Consider the following 19,278-nt stretch of genomic DNA (forward strand, 5'->3'; position numbering starts at 1 on the left):
CATTTATACTTAAATGCTACTGCATTTAAGAGGACACATTTATTATAATACACAAATAATATACCAAAATGTATCGTACTCAAGTATTTATTTGAGGAACTTCTACTTAGCTTAAATATTTATATTTTATAGTAATTTAGTCATTTATACTTCAACGCTACTGCATTTAAGAGGAGATTATTTATAGAAAGAGAAGAAGAAAGGCAATTTATTGATCCCCGAGGGGAAATTCAATCTGTGCACTCTGTTATTTTACATAGTACATAGTACACACAGGCCCGAAATACACACACCCATGCACAAACCGGACCTATACACATGCATTAATGGAGAGATGTCAGAGCAAGGGGGTTGCCACTGACAGGAGCCCCGAGCAGTTGGGGGTCTGGTGTCTTGCTCAAGGGCACCTCAACAGTGCCCAAGAGGCAAACTGGCATCTCTCCAGCAACCAGTTCACATTCAGTACTTGGTCCATGCAGGGACTTGAACCAGCAACCCTCCAGTTCCCAAACCAAGTCTCTATGGACTGATCCACTGCCCTTACATAAACTGCCAGAAGATCATCTTTACATGTGCCTATGATTAAGCTACTATTTTGTTTTTACAATGTTTTTATTCTATTTTAAGTACTTTGTATTATATTTTTTATTGCTTATCTTTTAACTATATATATGTTTAATTATTGTGTCTTTTAATTATATTGTATATATGGTCGTTTTTTTTTTTACTTATTTAAAGCAGACTGAATTGCCCTTGTGTACGAAATGTGCTATAGAAATAAACTTGCTATTTTACTTTGTAGATTAAGATTAGTTTATAAAATGTGTCAGATTGTTAGTAGTTAAACTGCACAACAGTACAATAAGTAGTTAAAATGAGCTCCACCTTGACCAACATGACAACATTTTGAATGCAGGATTTTTACTTTTTTACTTGTAATGAAAGTACTTGAGTACTTCCTCCACCACTGTTGTTAAATATGTATGTGCCTTTCTTTATTATGAGAAATCAAAACCCCTTGTTGTAATGTTCCATAATTTATTTACAAGGATTTTTAAGCATGAACTCAAGCAAAGTTTAATGAACGGTTGTTAATTTATTTATCAATTATAACAGAACATTAAGAAATCTGAAATAAAATCTGGATTTAATGTTTTTTTTTTCTTACATTCATTTACTCAGTCCCTATTTCACATGGTGGTTTCTCAAGAATCCAATCACACATTTTGAGGCTAAAAATGATCAAATAAACAAAACGATAGACACAATCTTCACACATTTCTTCAGTAATGCTTTAAAATTATTTTAAAATATTTTTAATCTATCCACATGAAGCTGGGTTTGGGCCAGCACTGAGACTGGACTCTGATGGGATCCACAGAGTCTGAGGTGAGCGTGTGGGCGATGGGGTGCGGTGACGCCAGGGACAACCGTGCAGCCAGGAGCCCCATCCGAACACAGCTGTCTGTGTCTCGCCGCTGGAGGATCCCCGCCATCAAAGCACCTGCGAGACTGCAGACAGAGCGGGATGAGTGTTGTTTTGTTTGAATGTTGTTGAGTCACAATGATTTTATTGAGTGAGAGAAAGTGTGACAAGGACAGGAAGAGGCCAATAAAAAAGAAGTTACTTCAAGTTTATTTTATGAAGTAAACTTAAGTATTCTTTAAATATATTCCCAAGTATACTTTATGTTATAAGTATACTAATAGCAATGTACTACTAATATACTTGTAAGTGTACTACTTCAATACTTCTCGGGACTAAATTGGCCCACTTTTTAGTTTATAAAAGAATACTTTAAATGTAAGAGTAGTAAACTTTGAGTACACAACTAGTTTACATCCAAGTTGTATTTTGTACTGCAACTATATAATATGAACATTACTACAAGTGAACTCAGGTATACTGTTAATTTACTAGTTATATACTTGTAGCCCATATTTTAGTTTATGAAAGTACACTTTAAAGTATACTCTCAGTAAACTACTAGTTTAATAGTTTTTACTGCAAGTATACTTGTAAGTTTTCTTAAGTGAACTTATAGTACTTTGCCAAATGTACTTGTACTTTTCAGTATAAGCCAAGTATTATTGGACTTTTCTGTATACTTGCCAAGTACACATAGACTTTTCTGTGTACTTGTTGGTATAAGACAAGTATACTTAAAGTTTTGTTAAGTTTATCTCTGATGAGTACATAAAAAAAAACCTGAAAGTATACTCTCTTATTTTAAGTTTAAAAGAAGTATACTAATAACATACTTGAATAAAGTTATTTTTTGTAAGGGAAGTATAGGGAATAGAAAGTAGGTCAAGTAAATTGTTAGCACCTATCTCCTGCTCCAGACACATTCACTGTCTCCTCTGCTGTCACAGTCAGTGCTGGATAGTGGACAGCACAAAGCTGCCTCCTCTGCAAACACAGGTGCAGTAAACGTCTTCACTTTCACTGTCATAGTACTCATCATCATCATCATTATCAGATTAAATACAAGTTGCTCTTACCCTACTCTGTTTTCTTGGCTGCAGGTTGACCGAGCCTGCATCATGCTCACCGCACACCAGGACCCCACCAGCCCCCAGAGTCACCACCAGACAGTGAAGATGCTCCAGTAGGGGGCGGGAGAGAGCCACAGCAACACTCAGCACCTCCTCCAGAGAGCTTGGCAGCACTGCCACACCACAAGACAAAACCACATCCTCAATCACCATCACACCATTTTTCACAAGAACTCTAACTGCAACATCTGTAGGCAGGAATGTGTGTTTGAGAGCATGGGGGAGTAAAAAGAGAAGTTGAACCATGAAATGCTCATTAAAGGAACAGTGTGTAGTATTTAGAGGGATCTATTAATATACTATTAATAACTATGTTTTCTTTAGCGTATAATCACCTGAAAATAAGAATCGTTGTGTTTTCGTTGCCTTAGAAAGAGCAGTTTATATCTACATAAGGAGCGGGTCATCTGAGACTCACGAACTGAGACTTTCTTGACTTGCAAAACTATCTTTTAAACTGACAAACATCATATGTGTGATTCATCGCGCAATTCAAACGGGATCAAAAAAATATTTGTCTCTCGCCGTTGACTAGTTCTTATTTTTTTTCTGATGTAAGGTCCCATTGTTGTCCACCAGAAAGGGCAGGACTTCGGCTCTCTATAGGGCCATTTGCGTTTTCACGTTTTTTCATCGTAGTTCTCCTAAATGCTTGGCACATGGGAGAATTTTCAGTTGTTTGCAATCTGCAACCTGATCACTAGATGCCGCCAAATCCTACACACTGCACCATTAAGGAATACAGTTTACCTTCAGGTGTTGGGATACCCAGCGTTTTGTTCATGGTGCACAACTCTGCCAGGTTAGGGGATGAATAGGACAGAGACTTCCAGGCGTCTGACAGGAAAGGCTTACAAGCCTTATCCGAATCCGTCGGCTCATACCAAACTGTGACACACATTGATTGTGTTGTGTTAAAATCAATGAAAGCTTCTGATCACAATCATTCATAGTGACCATCTCCCCTTGCTTACCATTGATGTTGTGTTTTTTGGCAATGGAACAAACATAGTCGATGGTGGAGACGGGAATGTTTCCGTCCAGACACACGAGAGTGGCCGACGAAAGCTGCTTCTCAAACTGCGAGACCTAGAAAAAGATATTCAAAGGTGCAACAAAAATGTCAAGTAATGGTCAAATATAGAAAAAATAAAAGATTTCAAACAAACAAGGGCTGAAACTAATAATTCCTCTCATTATCAAATGAACTGTGGCTTAAATGGTTGATTAATCATTTCTGGTCTATAAAATTTCAGAAAACAATACAAAAATGCCAATCCCGCTTTCCCAAAGCCCAAACTGACATCTTCAAATATCTGGTTTTGTCAGACCGGAAGTACAAACCCCAAAGGTATTCAGTTTAATATCTTTAGAAGTGAAAGAAAAACATCAAATATATACATTTGAGAAGGTGAAACTGGAAAATCTTTGGCATTTTACTTTTTGTTGGACAGTGTTGGAGCTAAAACACTAACAACATGATCCCCATTTGTCTTGAGCCTCAAACGTGATCACAGGGGGTGCTCGATAAAGGCACTGCGTCATTATATGACATATAAGCATGGACACAAATTACTTGCAATGTCTGCATGCGCCAGCTCTTGTCTTTTGAATTTCGTCTAGTACATGCATATGTAGTTTCCTGTCCATTCCAGCGCAATAGGGGATGCCGCCACTAATGAGTGTTAATATATAGGTTAGTTAAATGCAGTGTACATTGAAATAGCTATATCAGAATAAATCACATCCATAAATAGTATCAAGATTTGGGTTTGATGTGATGAAACATTTTTAAGGTACAGTGTGGAGGATTTGGCGGCATCTAGTGGTGTGGTTGCAGATTGCAACCAACTGAGTACCCCCTCCGCTTACTCCTCCCTTTCCAAGACTGTGGTAACGTGAGTCGCAGAGTGCAAAACTATGGTAACGCTGTTCCCCTCGCTCAGAGGCCATCCTTACCATAATAACACTTCTTTAGAAGCAATGGAAGTCAGACGGCCTGAAATGTTACACACTGTTCCTTTAAGGACTATAACTTTAAATAGTGAATATAGTATTGGAACACAAATCCTGGGCTCGTTGTGCTAGAAATGAATGACTTTGTCAGTAACACTTACATACTGCTCTGTGATCTGCTGATGAACGTCCATGTCTCCCAATCCTAGACTCAGATCGCCACTCTCAGTGATAACGGCGCAGTATGTCGCTGTGCTTTGCTCTTCTAGCCTGACCACACCACTTGTGTTCTAACAGAAATAAGAAAGTCATCATTTACATATTTACTTCTAAAAGGGATTATAATCATGCTTAGTAATAAACAACTGTTTCTGATCACATACCATATGTGTACAGTAGTTGAACACTGCTTCACTGTTTGAATCAGCTCCAGTAGCTGAGATGAACAGAGGTCTACGGCCTAATCGGCTCAGAGAGTCTGGAGGGAAAGTACCAAACAAGTGCGTGTGAGAGAATCAGAAGTACTGATGAAAACTTGAGCATGTACATAATCAGATAAAAAACCCACCAGCGATGTTCCGGCCTACACCACCGAACGACTGAAAGACACTTCCTGGGTTCGTCTGTCCAAACTGAAAGAGACAACAAGTTTTCTCAGAAGTAACTTACAGTAATATGACCTTACATGATCTGCAGTAGTAGTATAAATCAAACTTACTTGAAGTGTTTTCGTCTTTCCTTTAGCAATAAAGTCAACATTTATTCCCCCTATGACAACCTGTAAAAGAACAGCATTGTGGGTACTGTATTGTGCCAATAATATTTGACTAAACAAGTCCATCATATGTGTTTATACTCACAATATCTGAGTCTGATGAGTGTTTTCCACGATGATGAGTCTTTCTCTCGGTCATTTGTTTTGACAGTGCGCAGGCTATCTGACTGCCGACTTTAGCATTGTTATGAATGAGAGCAATGTCTGAGAACATAACAGGTTCAGGACATTTTAGTTGTAATGTACTGCACTGTAACATTGTCTGGCCTATGAGAAAACAACTTTTTTCAATGTTTTTTGTGCCCTTTCCTTTCCATAGAATTTGATATGATCATGTTCTCTGTTCGATGATTCAGATTCTCAGAAGGATACTGGCCTGAAGGGACTTCCCCTCAGTCAGCTCATTGACCTTTTGAAGAATGAAGGGCGTCACATCTCTTCCTATTATACCTTTAGCACTGAGTAAATAAAAAAAGGAGAACAGAAAGTGAGATAAACGGTCCTTTTAACTCACTTTGTCATGATCAAAAAAGAGATCCAGACAAAAATGTTCCTCTGATGTAACTGAACTAGTATCTCAAAGTAAAAGTACAACAGATAACTAGCCACAGAGACTTCCTGTACCTGGCCTCTGTTACTGCAGCCTGTATGGCTTCCTCTATCAGCTGGCCGGCTGCTGCATGCTCCTGTGGGATGGGCACCGCTAACAGGATGCCACTTTGGAGACCCAGTGACAGAGTGCTCGCTGAATGATGCAAAAAAACCCCAGACTGATAAACATTCATAACTGTTGGTAGATATTGAATCTTGACCTCTTTGTTTTAGGGGTTAAATATATAAAATATTTATATACCAATGAGTTTTGCAGCCTCCTCAGAGTTGCAGGCATGGTACGGAGAAGTGAATCCACTTTGTGGAGAGAAGAAGGCGGGGAAATTCTTCAGCGCTCCATAAGTGGCCACACAGACTCCCTGAGTCTCCTAATAAAAGAGACAACAACAGAAATACATAACAATCCTCACCGAGTCCCCGTTAAACACAGCTCTGCCCAACATCTGTCTGCTTTTTTTGATAAGACAAATAGCATTTATCCACTTTCTTCTGTCTTTCTATTTATTATATTGATTGTTTATTATTATCCATCCATTATCTACAACAGACAACCATTCACGCTCACATTCACACCTACGGACAATTTAGAGTCAACAATTAACCTGCATGTCTTTGGACTTTGGGAGAAAGCTGGAGAACCCAGAGAAAACCCACACTACTACGGGAGAACATGCAAACTCCACACAGAAGGGCCACAAGCCATGATTGAACCTACGACCCTCTTGCTGTGAGATGACAGTGCTAACCACTGCACTACCATGCACAAACATACAATGAAAGGACTTTCTGCACCATGTCCACCCCACATTGCACTTAGGCCTTTATCCTCTGTCTCAGTCTTTGTGATGCTTTGTGAAGCTTATCATGTTCTAACAACCATATATATGTTAAATCATATTTTAAGTTTTGGCTTCACCAATTAAAACAGAAACAAAATAACCTGTGGTATACAAATTTAAACTAAAGTCACTACAAGCCAGTGTTATACATAAAGTAAAAGATTACCAGTGCATATTTGGCTGACTAAAGTACACAACTCTCACAGTATCAGTATCATTGTACAGTGACAATGTTATCTCAATATTCTTACAAGAAACTCCAGGGTGCGGCCGATGTCCAGAATAGACTTGACTCCAGCAGAGACGACTGCAATGGGAGTCCTGCCGAGCTCTGTCAGATCTGCACTGATGTCCAGACCTGTAGGAATAACCATTTACTCAGTGGTGACTAATGGTTAAGTGTTGGAGCTTTTTGTATTGTGTTTGTATATGTGTCCACTTCTGGTGATTCCCCTTTTTGCACAGTAGGTGTACTTACTGTTCTCTCCGTCTCTGTGAACTCCTCCGATGCCCCCTGTGACAAACACAGAGATGCCAGCTCGATGTGCTGCTATCATCGTGGCTGACACTGTCGTACCCCCAGAGAGCCCCTGAGAAAATAACACACAGGACAGCAAATAAAACACAACCATAGCGACAGACTCAGGTACTCAAAGTGGATGCCACAGAGTGTGTTGTGGTCTCACTTTGCTGATGACGTAGGGCAGATCCCGACGGGACACCTTCAGGGAGCTCTTGCAGCGGGCGAGGTGGTCGAGCTCCTCTGACGACAGACCAACGTGGACTTTACCCTCGATCACTCCGACCGTGGCCGGAGTGGCTCCTTCAGCTCTCACAATGGCCTCCACCTCCTTCGCCGTGCTGCATTAGAACATGGATGGTATATATTAATAATAATTAAAGCAACTTCAAGAGTTTAGGGACACTTTACGGTCAAGCAGGGTACCTGAGGTTGTGTGGATAGGGCATGCCATGTGTGATAATAGTGCTCTCGAGTGCAACCACTGGTTTGTTTTCTGCCAGAGCCTGAGACACAGATGGATGAACTCTGAAGAGGTTGTCTAAGAGAAGAGGTTACATTTACATTCATAAATCATCATTATTATTATTATCCATGTGTTATGAGATGTGCATACGAAGGCTGTCAAAGTTAATGCGATAACAATGCAGGAACACAAATTAGTTTGAACGCCACTAATTTCTTTAAAGCATTAACGCAACTTGCGGTTTTTAGGTTGTAGCGGGCTCAGTGTTAAAGCTAGAGTGAAGAGACTGGCATCATATAAATCTTACCAAAATGAAGGAGGCTAAATAACCCTCCAAAATTACACTAACATTTTGTGAGGAAAAACTGGAATGGCTGTTTCAAAGGGGTCCCTTGACCTCTGACCTCAAGACATGTGAATGAAAATGGGTTCTATGGGTACCCACGAGTCTCCCCTTTACAGAAATGCCCACTTTATGATAATCGCATGCAGTTTGGCAGCAAGTCATAGTCAAGTCAGCACACTGACACACTGACAGCTGTTGTTGCCTGTTGGGCTTGAGTTTGCCAGGTTATGATTTGAGCATTTTCTTTTATGCTAAATGCAGTACCTGTGAGGGTTTCTGGACAATATTTGTCATTGTTTTGTGTTGTTAATTGATTTACAATAATAAATATAAATACATTTGCATAAAGCAAGTATATTAGCCCACTCCCATGTTGATACGAGTATTAAATACTTGACAAATCTTCCTTTAAGGTACATTTTGAACAGATAAAAAATGTGTGAATAATTTGCAATTAATTGTGATTAACTATTTTAATCGATTAACAGCCCTAGTGAGAGATTAGTTAGAGATATAATGAGAGGATGCATTTACCATTTTTGCACAATCTGCTCTGATAAGTTGTGATTCCTCTTCTCAGGATGAGTGCAGAGGCTCTCTTCAGCATCCTCATTCTCTTCAGATTTTGAGGGAAACCCTGAAAACATGAAGATTTAAGTGAGAAAAACAGTGTCAGCTGATGCTTTTCTTCCATCAACATGTGCCATTCAAGTCTGTTTAACTGCTGCAGACTAATATAAGGCTACGGTCTCCCCTCCAGTGTTAGTCCACTGGTAGTAATTTGCATAATTATTAGGACTTGGGATGTTATTTTTTTCACAGTTTTGTAGGTGACTTTGTCTGAAAAGATTAAGAGTGAGACTGGGCATCGAGAGAAAGGATAATGGACTTTCTAATTGGTTGATTATGATTAAATACTTATATAAATTTCAAAAAAGCCCCCTACACATCTTCTTTCCAACATACATAAAAAAGTACAATCCCATCTCTCTCATCTCATTAATTCACAAAACGCACATCACAATGTCTCAATCACTGTTCATCAGAATGAATCGTAAACAGGAATGCACTAAAGGATTGATTGTATTCCTAAATTTACTTCCTATAGACTACTTTATTTGACGAAAAACATTTCATAATATACCGTGTGTCTTTATGAAGACCAAAAGAACTGTAAAAGTAACACACAGTGTCAAACCAATGAACGTTACCTCAGCTTCTTGAAGGAAAAATCAAACAGACACCCCAGTTGCATCACACCCTGCAGTGTGTTCTCTGGCACAAGACCACTTCAGCCATTGTGAGGATTTTCTTTGCTCCAACTAGCTGGGACAAATTCCCAAAACCCTTCCCCCCTTTTTGGGGCCACTCTCAGAAACCCACAACCAAATTCCAGAGTGGGGGTCAGTATTGCTATCTTCCTACTTCACTGTATTTAAGCACTAAAGATTGTATGTACTACATTGTCCGTAATGTATCTGAGACAAAAAGCCAAACATCTTAGTCAACACCTTTTAACTGATTTTGTGCCAGAATTGCAAATTTAACACTCAATGACACGGAGAGGAAAAAAAAACAACTTTAAATTACAATGAAAACATCTGAAAAGCATAAATCTAAAGGAGTTATCAACATGTACTCATTTCTGCTCACATGCTCTATGCAGTAGGAGGAAAACCTTTAACCTGTGCTACAAATACTGACTATTTAATGAAAATGTCCATGCTTTACAATATGCAAAGGTACATAGTACATTACATTCAATCAGCTCATGATAATAATATAAAAAACTGTTTCCCACAAACAGGTTGTTGTGCTTACCTTCTCCAGAGCAACAAAAATACAAGAAACTTTGCCGTGCAGGCTGGACTTTGACTCTGTTTACACAGCCCAAAAGCATCAAGCACAGATCTAAACCGGTTATTCTCTTAGTGGCGTCTGGGGACCGCCAGGGGCCGTGACACACAGCAATAAGTTAATTATTTTAAAGTTGAAGCATATACTGAAAGTCAGCTTTAGACTGGTAAGTTTAAATGTCTGGATTTATTTGGACTATGACAGTCTCTTGCTACTGTTCATTTTCTGAAAGCTTTTAAGAGCAATTACTTGAACTGTAGGCTATAAATGCTGCCAAGTTGAGTCCAAATGCAATTTTAATAAAATCGGCCTCTGTTTAAAGTACAAGTGGTATTAACATTCAATAGCATTCCCCGCTGTGAGACTAATAAACGATCATCTCATCTAATTTTATTTTGATTAAAATTGAAATGTGTTTCTGTTTATCACTTTGAAACAGGTCTGAAGTATTTAGGTTGAAACGTTTTAGAATACAAATAGTTACAATGTTATCTAAGAGTGCAAATGTTAGCTAGCATGTGCTTATTTGCTGTTACGATTATGAGGGGTCCTTGGAACATTTTCACCCCCGTAAGAGGTCCCTGGACTCCTAAGTGAAGAGAAGAAGAAGTGAAAGCAAGAGATATTTAACATAAATGCAACATGCAAAAAAATACTGCAGAACGGATATGAAGACAAGCAGATACATGGTAAAATAAAGAAAACAAATCACTGAAGAAATGATGGTGTACAAAACAATCCATCAAATCCATCATAAAATGATCCATTGGCCACATATCAGCTGATTACTTGCTCCAGTATAAGTTTAATTTGTGTGTATCTACTGGTGATTTCTCTCAGCAGATTTCTATTGCTCCGCTGGTACCAGTACCTTAATGCTGCAGTTGCATGACATGATCATCGCATGTGTCTTGGATATATTTATATTTATACGTATATCTTGGTAATATATCGCACTCCAAATGTATTTTTCGACACATTTAATTACATATTGGACCTTCATACGACATACATTTCCACAGTTTGTACATAACTGTATATTTGGTTAATACAAATGTTTTATGTAGCTGTTGACACAAATCAAATTGTACATAAATATAATATTGCATATACGCTACAATAAAACCAATCTGTTGCCTACAGATTAAATCGGATAATGAGAAGGAAAATCAAGGGCATTTATAGCACTTTTTCTCAGCATTAAACCTGCAGTAGGCAGAAAGTTTTTGGCATCATTGGGCAAACATTGCATAATAATCTTTCAGCATATTATAATTCAAGTGCTCCGAGAGAAAACTAGACTTCTGCACCTCCTCATGGCTCTGGTTTCAGGCTTTAACAAAATCAGAGAGAGAGCGTTCCTATTGGCTGTACTCCGGCTGGTGGGCGGTGCTTGGTATCACCTCAACATGGTTGCCGGGTCACAAACTTCCTCATTTTACAGCTAAACAGTACACTACAAGATGTTTCTGAAAACATTTGAGGCGAGAAATAGGCATTACAGTAACAGAATATTGATTCATATTTGATCAGCGCTGCCTAGTTTGACCGTTTGATCTGAGTTTGCGAGTGATTGACAGCTGCTCAGAGACGATTGTTTAGGGGTACGTACCTAGACTCACCAGCAAGCGGTGATATGCAGTAAGAAGTAAGGGCACTCATGTGGACAAGGATCAGAGGTACACAGAGGGTCAGAACTCAGTACCACTGAGTTCCTCTGATCCATCCATTTCAGCAGAGCAGATCTTCATTGATGTCTCAAAAGACTAAATCACATCAAACTGGCTGCATGTTCTCAGCAATAAGAGGGTTGAACTCAACTGAGGTGCACATTAGAAACTCTTCAGTCACATAAAGTCCTGTTTTGTCTCCAGTGAAATCACTTCCTTGTGTCTGTATATGACGGGTGACTAGGGTTGAGTTGGGTAGACAATATGTAATGAGATTTGTGGTTGTTTTTGCATCGTCACAGATCTCATCTGAGGTTTTTGAGCTGTCCAGTAACTCATCTTCAAACCACTGTGGATGCTCCAACTGGTATGCATGAAAAGTCTCTATGGCGTCCCGCAGGGCTCTACCTGAGGGACAGAGATAGTACTCGTCCTCTGAAAGCCCTTCAACCTGATTCACTCTGCCGGGCTCGTGCTTCTCAGTATCCAGGATTCTGAAGAAGAGCTCCTCAAACTGTTTCATCAGCTTGTATCGCACTGTAATGTTGAAAGGTGAAGGAACATCTTCTTCAGAACAAACATCGTCAAAGTAAGCCACAATGTATTTTTCAAACGACGCGGATCTGATGAAATGGGGGACCATGAGGCTGAGGGCTGGACAGAGCGTGTCGCCTACAGGTGAGCGGGCGTCCTCTCTCAGGAGAACCTGTCTGTCGCCACACATGGATCTCCATTTGGCTTGTACTCCTTGTGAGCACAGGATCAGTATCTTATCTGAAGAGCTTTCTATTTGTTCTCTGTGCCAGTCCAACCACTGGATGCTTCCCAACACTCCCAGTCTGGTAGAGTCCAGCAGATCCAGGACCACTTCAGTACCACATTTGGTCGCCAGGAAGGCACAAAGCTTGAGGATGATGTTTTTGTATAGAGGATGGTCAAGGGAGTAGATGATGAGGACTCTTCTTCTCTCTGGCATTTGAAAACCTTCTGGTTGTTGTTTGGCAGCAGATGAGGACGTGTTCACAGGATCTGAGAGAAGGTTCAAGTCCGTTGATTAATTATCAATTCAAGCTGCGTTTCCTATTAAATACGGTGCATTTATAAGAAGGCAAACCTTTCTGACAGGCTCTCCACAGTAAATAAGCAAGACAACCACCAATGACAAGCAGCCACAGCAGCCCCGCAGTTGCCTTTATAATTATAGTCCGTGGTGGATAATCTAAAAAACAAATACATATGATTAGCTTAATAACTTTACAAATACAGAAAGTAACTTCAAATATTATTATGCCAGTGATTCCCAACTTGGGGGTCGGGACTCCTCAAGAAAGTATATCTGAGGGGTGAGAAGTTATTTTTATATAACGGTCACTATATCCTGATAGTAGTTCATGAGACAGATAATGATGTTCCTCTGTTTCCTCCTGTGCTCCTGATGGCATTTGCAAGATTTCACCGCGCCTGAACTAAAACAGCCAGTCAGAGCCGAGCTGTCTCTAAAGCAGCTGTCAATCACTTTTCTGAAACTTGCAAATTCTGATCAAACAGTCAAACTAGGCAGCACTGATCAAATATGAATTAATATTCTGTTACATTAATGCCTATTTCTCGCCTCAAATGTTTTCAGAAGCATCTTGTAGTGTACTGTTTAGCGGTAAAATGACCAGCCGGAGCAAACTTACTCATTTTACCGCTAAACAGTACACTACAAGATGCTTCTGAAAACATTTCAGGTGAGAAATAGGCATCACAGTAACAGAATATTGATAACTATTTGATCAGCGCTGCCTAGTTTGACCGTTTGATCAGAGTTCACGAGTTTTGCGAGCAATGATTGACAGCTTGCTGTAGAGACTCCTCGGCTTTGATTGGTTGTTTTTGTTCGGGTAATCTTGCAAATGCCAATAGGAGTACAAGAGGACACAGAGGAACTCAGATAACCCGTTTCATGAATTACTACCAGGATATAGTGCCAGTTTTATAAAATTAACTTTTTATCATATTTGCTCAAAGTTACCGACTGCAGCTTTAAAGGGATAGGAAATAATAAAAAATAACCTTCTGCTACATAAATTTGCATTAATTTTTGTATTTTTTCTAATCTTTGCTTCTTTGTGAATTATGGAATTATATATGTATATATATATATATATTATTTACCTCTTTGGGTCTCAAATATTTATTCAAATCAGACAATCTGAGAAGTTTAGAGGTCAAAACTGACAGACTTCTGACACCTGCAACAAGGGTCTGCAAGTGAACAATGCTTTGTTTTAAGGGGCCACAAGCCAAAAAGGTTGGGAACCACTGATTTATGCTCTGCACCATATGGTTGTTGAAAATATATCATACAGTATACATGTCAAAAATCTTACTTACACGGGCATAAATTGATTATTTTCTCGAGGCGCAAACAGTCATTCTTGCATCCAACAAAAAACGGCTGAATCTTAAAAACAAGCAGAGTAAATTGAGCTTTTAATGTTACATCTCTACACGTAAGATCACTTTATAAACTGTCAACTGTAATTTAAAATAAAACTCACCATTAACAACATTTCACATTGTGAAAGCTGCGACCAATCAAACTCAAATAACACATTCAGGGATGTTCTGTTTTCCTAAGAAAGAAGGAAATGGCAATGATATCATGTGTGGTAACCAAGCAGTAAATTATATGATGTTAGTCTCACAACACCTTCATCATTGATAATATAAGTGAGGAATTCAGTGTAATTACCTTTGAGACATTCTTTGAGCGATGGAAACCATGACTCTGGATGGAGACTTGGTATCTCTCTGAATACCGAGCTGTCTCAAAACCCACAACGATGGAAAACTTTTTACATTCCTTATGAAGAGACACAGCGCGGATCACGTTAGGATCCCATAGACTCCCTGAAATAACAAAACATGCAGAGCACAATGCTTGGATAGTCCTGGATCTCTTACAGTGGTCCATTAAAACCTGTGAGATGTAAATTAGGGCTGTCACGATATCAGATATTTACTACACCATTATTGTGGCCAAAAGAATTCACAATAACGATGTAATCGCGATATCTATAGAAAATTTGAAAAAAAAAAAAAAATATTGCTTTCAGTCAAATTCATCTTGAAGTTTGTTTATTGTGTCTTTTGTCTATTTTTAGACAAATTAATTACACTCAAAATACTAGTGTAGGGTGGTGGAGAGAGTCTGTAACCATAGCTGTACAAAAAGCGAGAATGGAAAGAAACTGAAATGACTCAAACCTGCTGGATCATTTACACAATATTATCATCTGTGTATTTTAAAGCTGGGGGAGGCAGGTTATGTTTTTGTGTTATTGGGCAAAAATTCCAGATTAGCCTTTCAGCATATTGTGATTCAAGTGGTACCCCAGAGTAGGCAGATTCCTGGAAAAGCAAAAATAAAAAAAATGGTAGAATTTGAAAATACAGCCCTCATCCTGCAGCTCTCCTCTCTGTCATAAACCCCTCCCACCAGACGAGCATGGGCACATGCTCCATACAGTAGGCTAACCTGTACGAGTGCTAGTCATTAATTTCAAACATCATACCGATTGTTACCATCGGAGGAAGGCTAAACTATTAGAGAGATGGAAAGAAAATGATGCTTTCCCCGAGCTACTGCCGTAGCTACCGTAGCCGTGAGCAAAAAGCTAAACTATTAGCAGGTTGCTTTGCAGTGCAGCGGTTGCCAATGCTAGAATAGCAACTTTTCCTGCAGGATATTCCGCCGTTGAATCAGGCTTTCACCGATGGGACATGCACATGCATATGCATTGCTAGAACAGCCAATAAGAACGCTTTCTCTGAAATGACCTGTGATTGGCTGAAGTCTCCTGTCACTGGCTAGATTTTTTAACATGTCATCAATAAAATTATAATTTTTTTTTATTGTTATTGTCAATAACGGTATATCGTGACACCCCTAATGTAATTAATGTAAAATTTACCATTTTCCAGACACATTTGGGCCTTTTGGATTTTCCTGTCATCACATCCTGGCCATGACAGTAAATATTACAGAGAATTAGAGCATATTAAACTTTGTTTTGTGTTTATTTTGACACTTGAAGAAGCTCTTCAGATGCAAAAAGTTGTTACTACTTTCTGATTCAAGAGCACAAATCTTGACACTCGAGACATTTTCTCTCATAAGCACAAAATGTAATTACACACCAACACAGAATCAATAAACGTATAACCAAACTTATATAACTTATAATAAATGTCTCCCTGCCTTTTCGTGCAGATTTCAAGGCGGTAACTCACCTGGGATGGTAATTTGCTTTGTAATTCTGTAGTCTTTTCCTCCGATCTCAGGTTCTGGAAGATTAAAAACGGACACCGTATATGTATGTCCAGGCTCCACCACGACTCCATTCAACGAAAAATTCCACTAATAAAGAAAAACAAATGTGTAACAGCTATACTGCCTGTCACCGTTGTAGCAAAAGTTGAAGATTTTACAAATTTACCTGGTTATATTTTGGATTACGCTGTTCGCTGAGGTTGTAAGAAAACCGCACACACAAAGTTTGATTTGTACTTTCATCCTGAATATTTATCTCTGATCCACGAAGGGTTGTTATACTTCCTGTCAATAGAAGACGATGTATATTTTATATGAATGTTATCTCTCTATTCACCTTTGGTGAAAGACTGGTTGGTTTACAACTTGTATTTGATGCACTTTAAAATGTGAGCTACGATAAACTGTACTGCACTTTTACTTACCATCTGGCTTTATCTTCCATGTCACATTCAAAACAGAAACAGGCCCATGTTCGTCCGTCCAGACTCCCACATGCTCATGATCCCACTCTGGGCCGGTAGGGGCACGTTGTCTGACTTCAACCATGCGTTTGTCTGAGCAGTTATCTGACATTTACAGAACGGTGTTATAATCAATTTATGTGTAGTTAAGTATGTGGGCAGATGGACTGCATAAATGCCAAATTAAAATGACATTTTCCTGCACAAATCATTCCACCATGCTAAGAATAACACCAAATCTATGCTTAAGTTTTGGAATTAAAACAGTCAAATGAAAAGGTATTGACTATTTGCACAACATATTGTCACCTTCAACATATTGGTTGAGGTCTTCTCTCTATATAGAAGTATTTAAACTTTATTCTACTGATTTGATACAGCCCTAATACTTACTAATTTTGCAGTGGTCAAGACCCTGGAAAAAAACAAAAAAAACAAGATAAGAGTGATTTAATGAATCAAGGACTGTAAATTCCTCTCAGTTTACTTTTATAAGATTGCTTGTGTTTATTTTTTAATAGATTGAATTCTCACCTCTTGCTTGCAGTTTGGACGCTTGTCCAGAATCCTAAGAGAAGACGACACCGTGAGTCCAGCTGCCAAACACAAACAGAAAAAAGGAACGTGTATCATTCTGGTGGAGCTCCACAACACATGTGGAAAAGCTTTAAAAACTACTGAGCAAACAAGAACAATAACCAACTCCATTTAGAAAGACAGTTTAGTGGTTTGCTTGAACAAACACAGAGAAGGCTCACTGTGAGCTGATCTCAACCAGTGTGTCGTGTTTATCAGGCGCTGACATCGGAATACACAGGAAGGACGCTCAAATGTGGTTTGTGGTTTCCATGTCCTGAAAACATTGTTTTCTTAATCTGCAATTTTCTACAGAATTACGTGAGAAATAGAAGTTTGTTTTCCTTATTGCAGTGTGTATGTACACTGTAGATTGATGCCAATTGCAAACCAATATTTCAAACCTTGAAATAGTCACTAGGTGGCAGCAGTGACCAAATTTACAAAGTTAAAAAGTTAAAGTTCCTGTTTAAAGAGTTTAAATTGCATTTTGGTGACTGGAAACAGTTTTACAGTCAACTGCTGTCCAGTAATTTTGTCACATTATAAATAGAAAGTTGTTGTACAAAAAAAAACACATGCTTAAACTACTACTACATTTCTGGCTTTATTAGAGAGCAAACAGTAAAGAGTTAAAGCATCTGTAAAAGGTCTAATCAGCCAGTTTCACTGAAAACACCTGGGGTGGTGTTCACAGGCTTTAACAGGAAATGATGGGAGAGAGAGAGAGACATGCAACAAAGGTCTTCAACCTCTAGAGGCCACCAGGGCACCTCTTAAACCACCTTTTAACATCCAGCCTGACCTCACATGAATAAATATATATTATAGATACCAGAACATCTCGGTCCAGAGGATCAACAGATGAAGGCCCAGGATTATGACCACCGAACCTTCAGCTATTCACTGCTGTTGTTGTTGTTATGTGTTAATTCCTGTTGCTTTGTCTCGGTGTTACTACGTCGGACCAGAATAGACTGCAGAGGTTGTATCTGATCTCCACTCTATCTGTGTGAGTGGTGTCACGCCATGGTGGCACCTTGATCCAAATATAACGACACACTTTTATTCAGTACAGCTACCGTTGGGTGTGATATGATAAGCTCAGGATTTAGTATTTATGTGATCAGATATAAGAATATTTTTTGTGACAATTATAACTCATCTTTTAAAACTCCTCCCTTGAAGCATCCAAAACTGGTATATAGCGTTATTAAATGCTTGAAATATGTATGTGTCAGCCTGTAATGTTTTTTTTGTTTACTATTTTTCCTTTCATTTATGCTCTAATTGTATGTTGAACAGAAATAGGGTACAGCATTGATGTTGTTTTTTCTGCTTTTTCCCGTCTGTGGTATTTGTTTAATTTAATGTAAGGAGATTGCAAATGAAAATGAGCCTTTTGGACAGATACTGATGTTAATGAATGTGTGTTGTCTCAAATGAATAAATGATTAAAGTAAAATAAAGTATTTGTTTTTCATACAACATAATATCACATTTGCATAAGAAAATAAAAAAAATCGTCATGGGTTTTAACCTGCCTGCAAATGATTTGTACATGAGTATAAACGGTTAATAAATGCTTTATAACAACATTATAAGCACTTGTTTATGTGTGTAATCATATTTTATGTTATATCGAAATTATCAAGCTTTTATTAACTGTTTATACTCCAGTTATAGATGCTTCATAGGAGGAGTTATAATGGTTGACACATACATTAAAACATTTAAAACCTTTTGCATTTGCTTAGAACCACATTGTAGTGTGTTAGAATATAATGTGCTTATAAATGCTAATTAGGTGGAGTAAAATAGTTTTACCAGATTTTCAATGCGGGATGGCATTAAAGCTCCTGAAGTAAAAAATCTTTACTGTTCCAATATGTTTTTTGACTAAATTCCTGCAAAACTAAGGACATTCCCATTCATCTGTATTTTGTATTTAGTGCTAATTAGGTATCATTAGCATGCTAACACAGTAAACTAAGATAGTGAACATGGTAAACATTATACCTAGTTAACATCAGCTTGTTAGCATGTAGATTTTAGTATTTAGCTCAAAGCCTCACATGATAAACGTGTCTGTAGTCTTCTAGTTGTAGACAATAAAACAGCAAACAAAGCTTCGAGTTCAACCTAATAAACGTCAACCTATCACCTTTAAAACAATTGGTCTTTGCTTTTTGTATTTGGGTCATGGGGTGTACTGGCAGAGGCCAACATCAAACACGCTCAGGGCGCCTGATATCGGCAGAGAGCATAAGTCAGCTGTCAGTTAGGTTAGAGAGGTGAGGTGTGCACTTGTGCAATG

At 38.6% G+C, this 19,278-nt stretch overlaps 2 protein-coding genes across 2 annotated transcripts; both read right to left on the reverse strand.

Moving 5' to 3' along the window:
- Window positions 1–1,021: 1,021 nt before the first annotated feature.
- On the reverse strand, window positions 1,022–10,143 carry zgc:136858 (uncharacterized protein LOC678543 homolog). Its single transcript, XM_037768404.1, has 19 exons — window positions 9,895–10,143; window positions 8,608–8,710; window positions 7,688–7,802; window positions 7,428–7,602; window positions 7,220–7,331; window positions 6,993–7,099; window positions 6,144–6,270; window positions 5,915–6,035; window positions 5,663–5,748; window positions 5,376–5,494; window positions 5,234–5,293; window positions 5,084–5,147; window positions 4,899–4,993; window positions 4,677–4,805; window positions 3,534–3,648; window positions 3,310–3,447; window positions 2,506–2,672; window positions 2,331–2,413; window positions 1,022–1,512 (listed from the first exon to the last, which is right to left on the reverse strand). The coding sequence occupies exons 2-19, from the start codon at window positions 8,684–8,686 to the stop codon at window positions 1,317–1,319; spliced, it is 2,088 nt and encodes a 695-aa protein (XP_037624332.1). The 5' UTR covers window positions 8,687–8,710; window positions 9,895–10,143; the 3' UTR covers window positions 1,022–1,316.
- Window positions 10,144–11,531: 1,388 nt separating this feature from the next.
- On the reverse strand, window positions 11,532–17,308 carry LOC119487481 (interleukin-17 receptor A). The gene is made up of 11 exons (XM_037768405.1): window positions 16,920–17,308; window positions 16,779–16,800; window positions 16,347–16,490; window positions 16,088–16,206; window positions 15,882–16,008; window positions 15,563–15,610; window positions 14,341–14,498; window positions 14,147–14,221; window positions 13,980–14,049; window positions 12,715–12,819; window positions 11,532–12,629 (listed from the first exon to the last, which is right to left on the reverse strand). Exons 1-11 carry the CDS (start codon window positions 17,091–17,093, stop codon window positions 11,707–11,709), a joined length of 1,965 nt encoding a protein of 654 aa, XP_037624333.1. The 5' UTR covers window positions 17,094–17,308; the 3' UTR covers window positions 11,532–11,706.
- Window positions 17,309–19,278: the final 1,970 nt, after the last annotated feature.

Source organism: Sebastes umbrosus, chromosome 4 (genome assembly GCF_015220745.1).
Source record: "Sebastes umbrosus isolate fSebUmb1 chromosome 4, fSebUmb1.pri, whole genome shotgun sequence".
In the NCBI taxonomy this organism is placed as follows: domain Eukaryota; kingdom Metazoa; phylum Chordata; class Actinopteri; order Perciformes; family Sebastidae; genus Sebastes; species Sebastes umbrosus.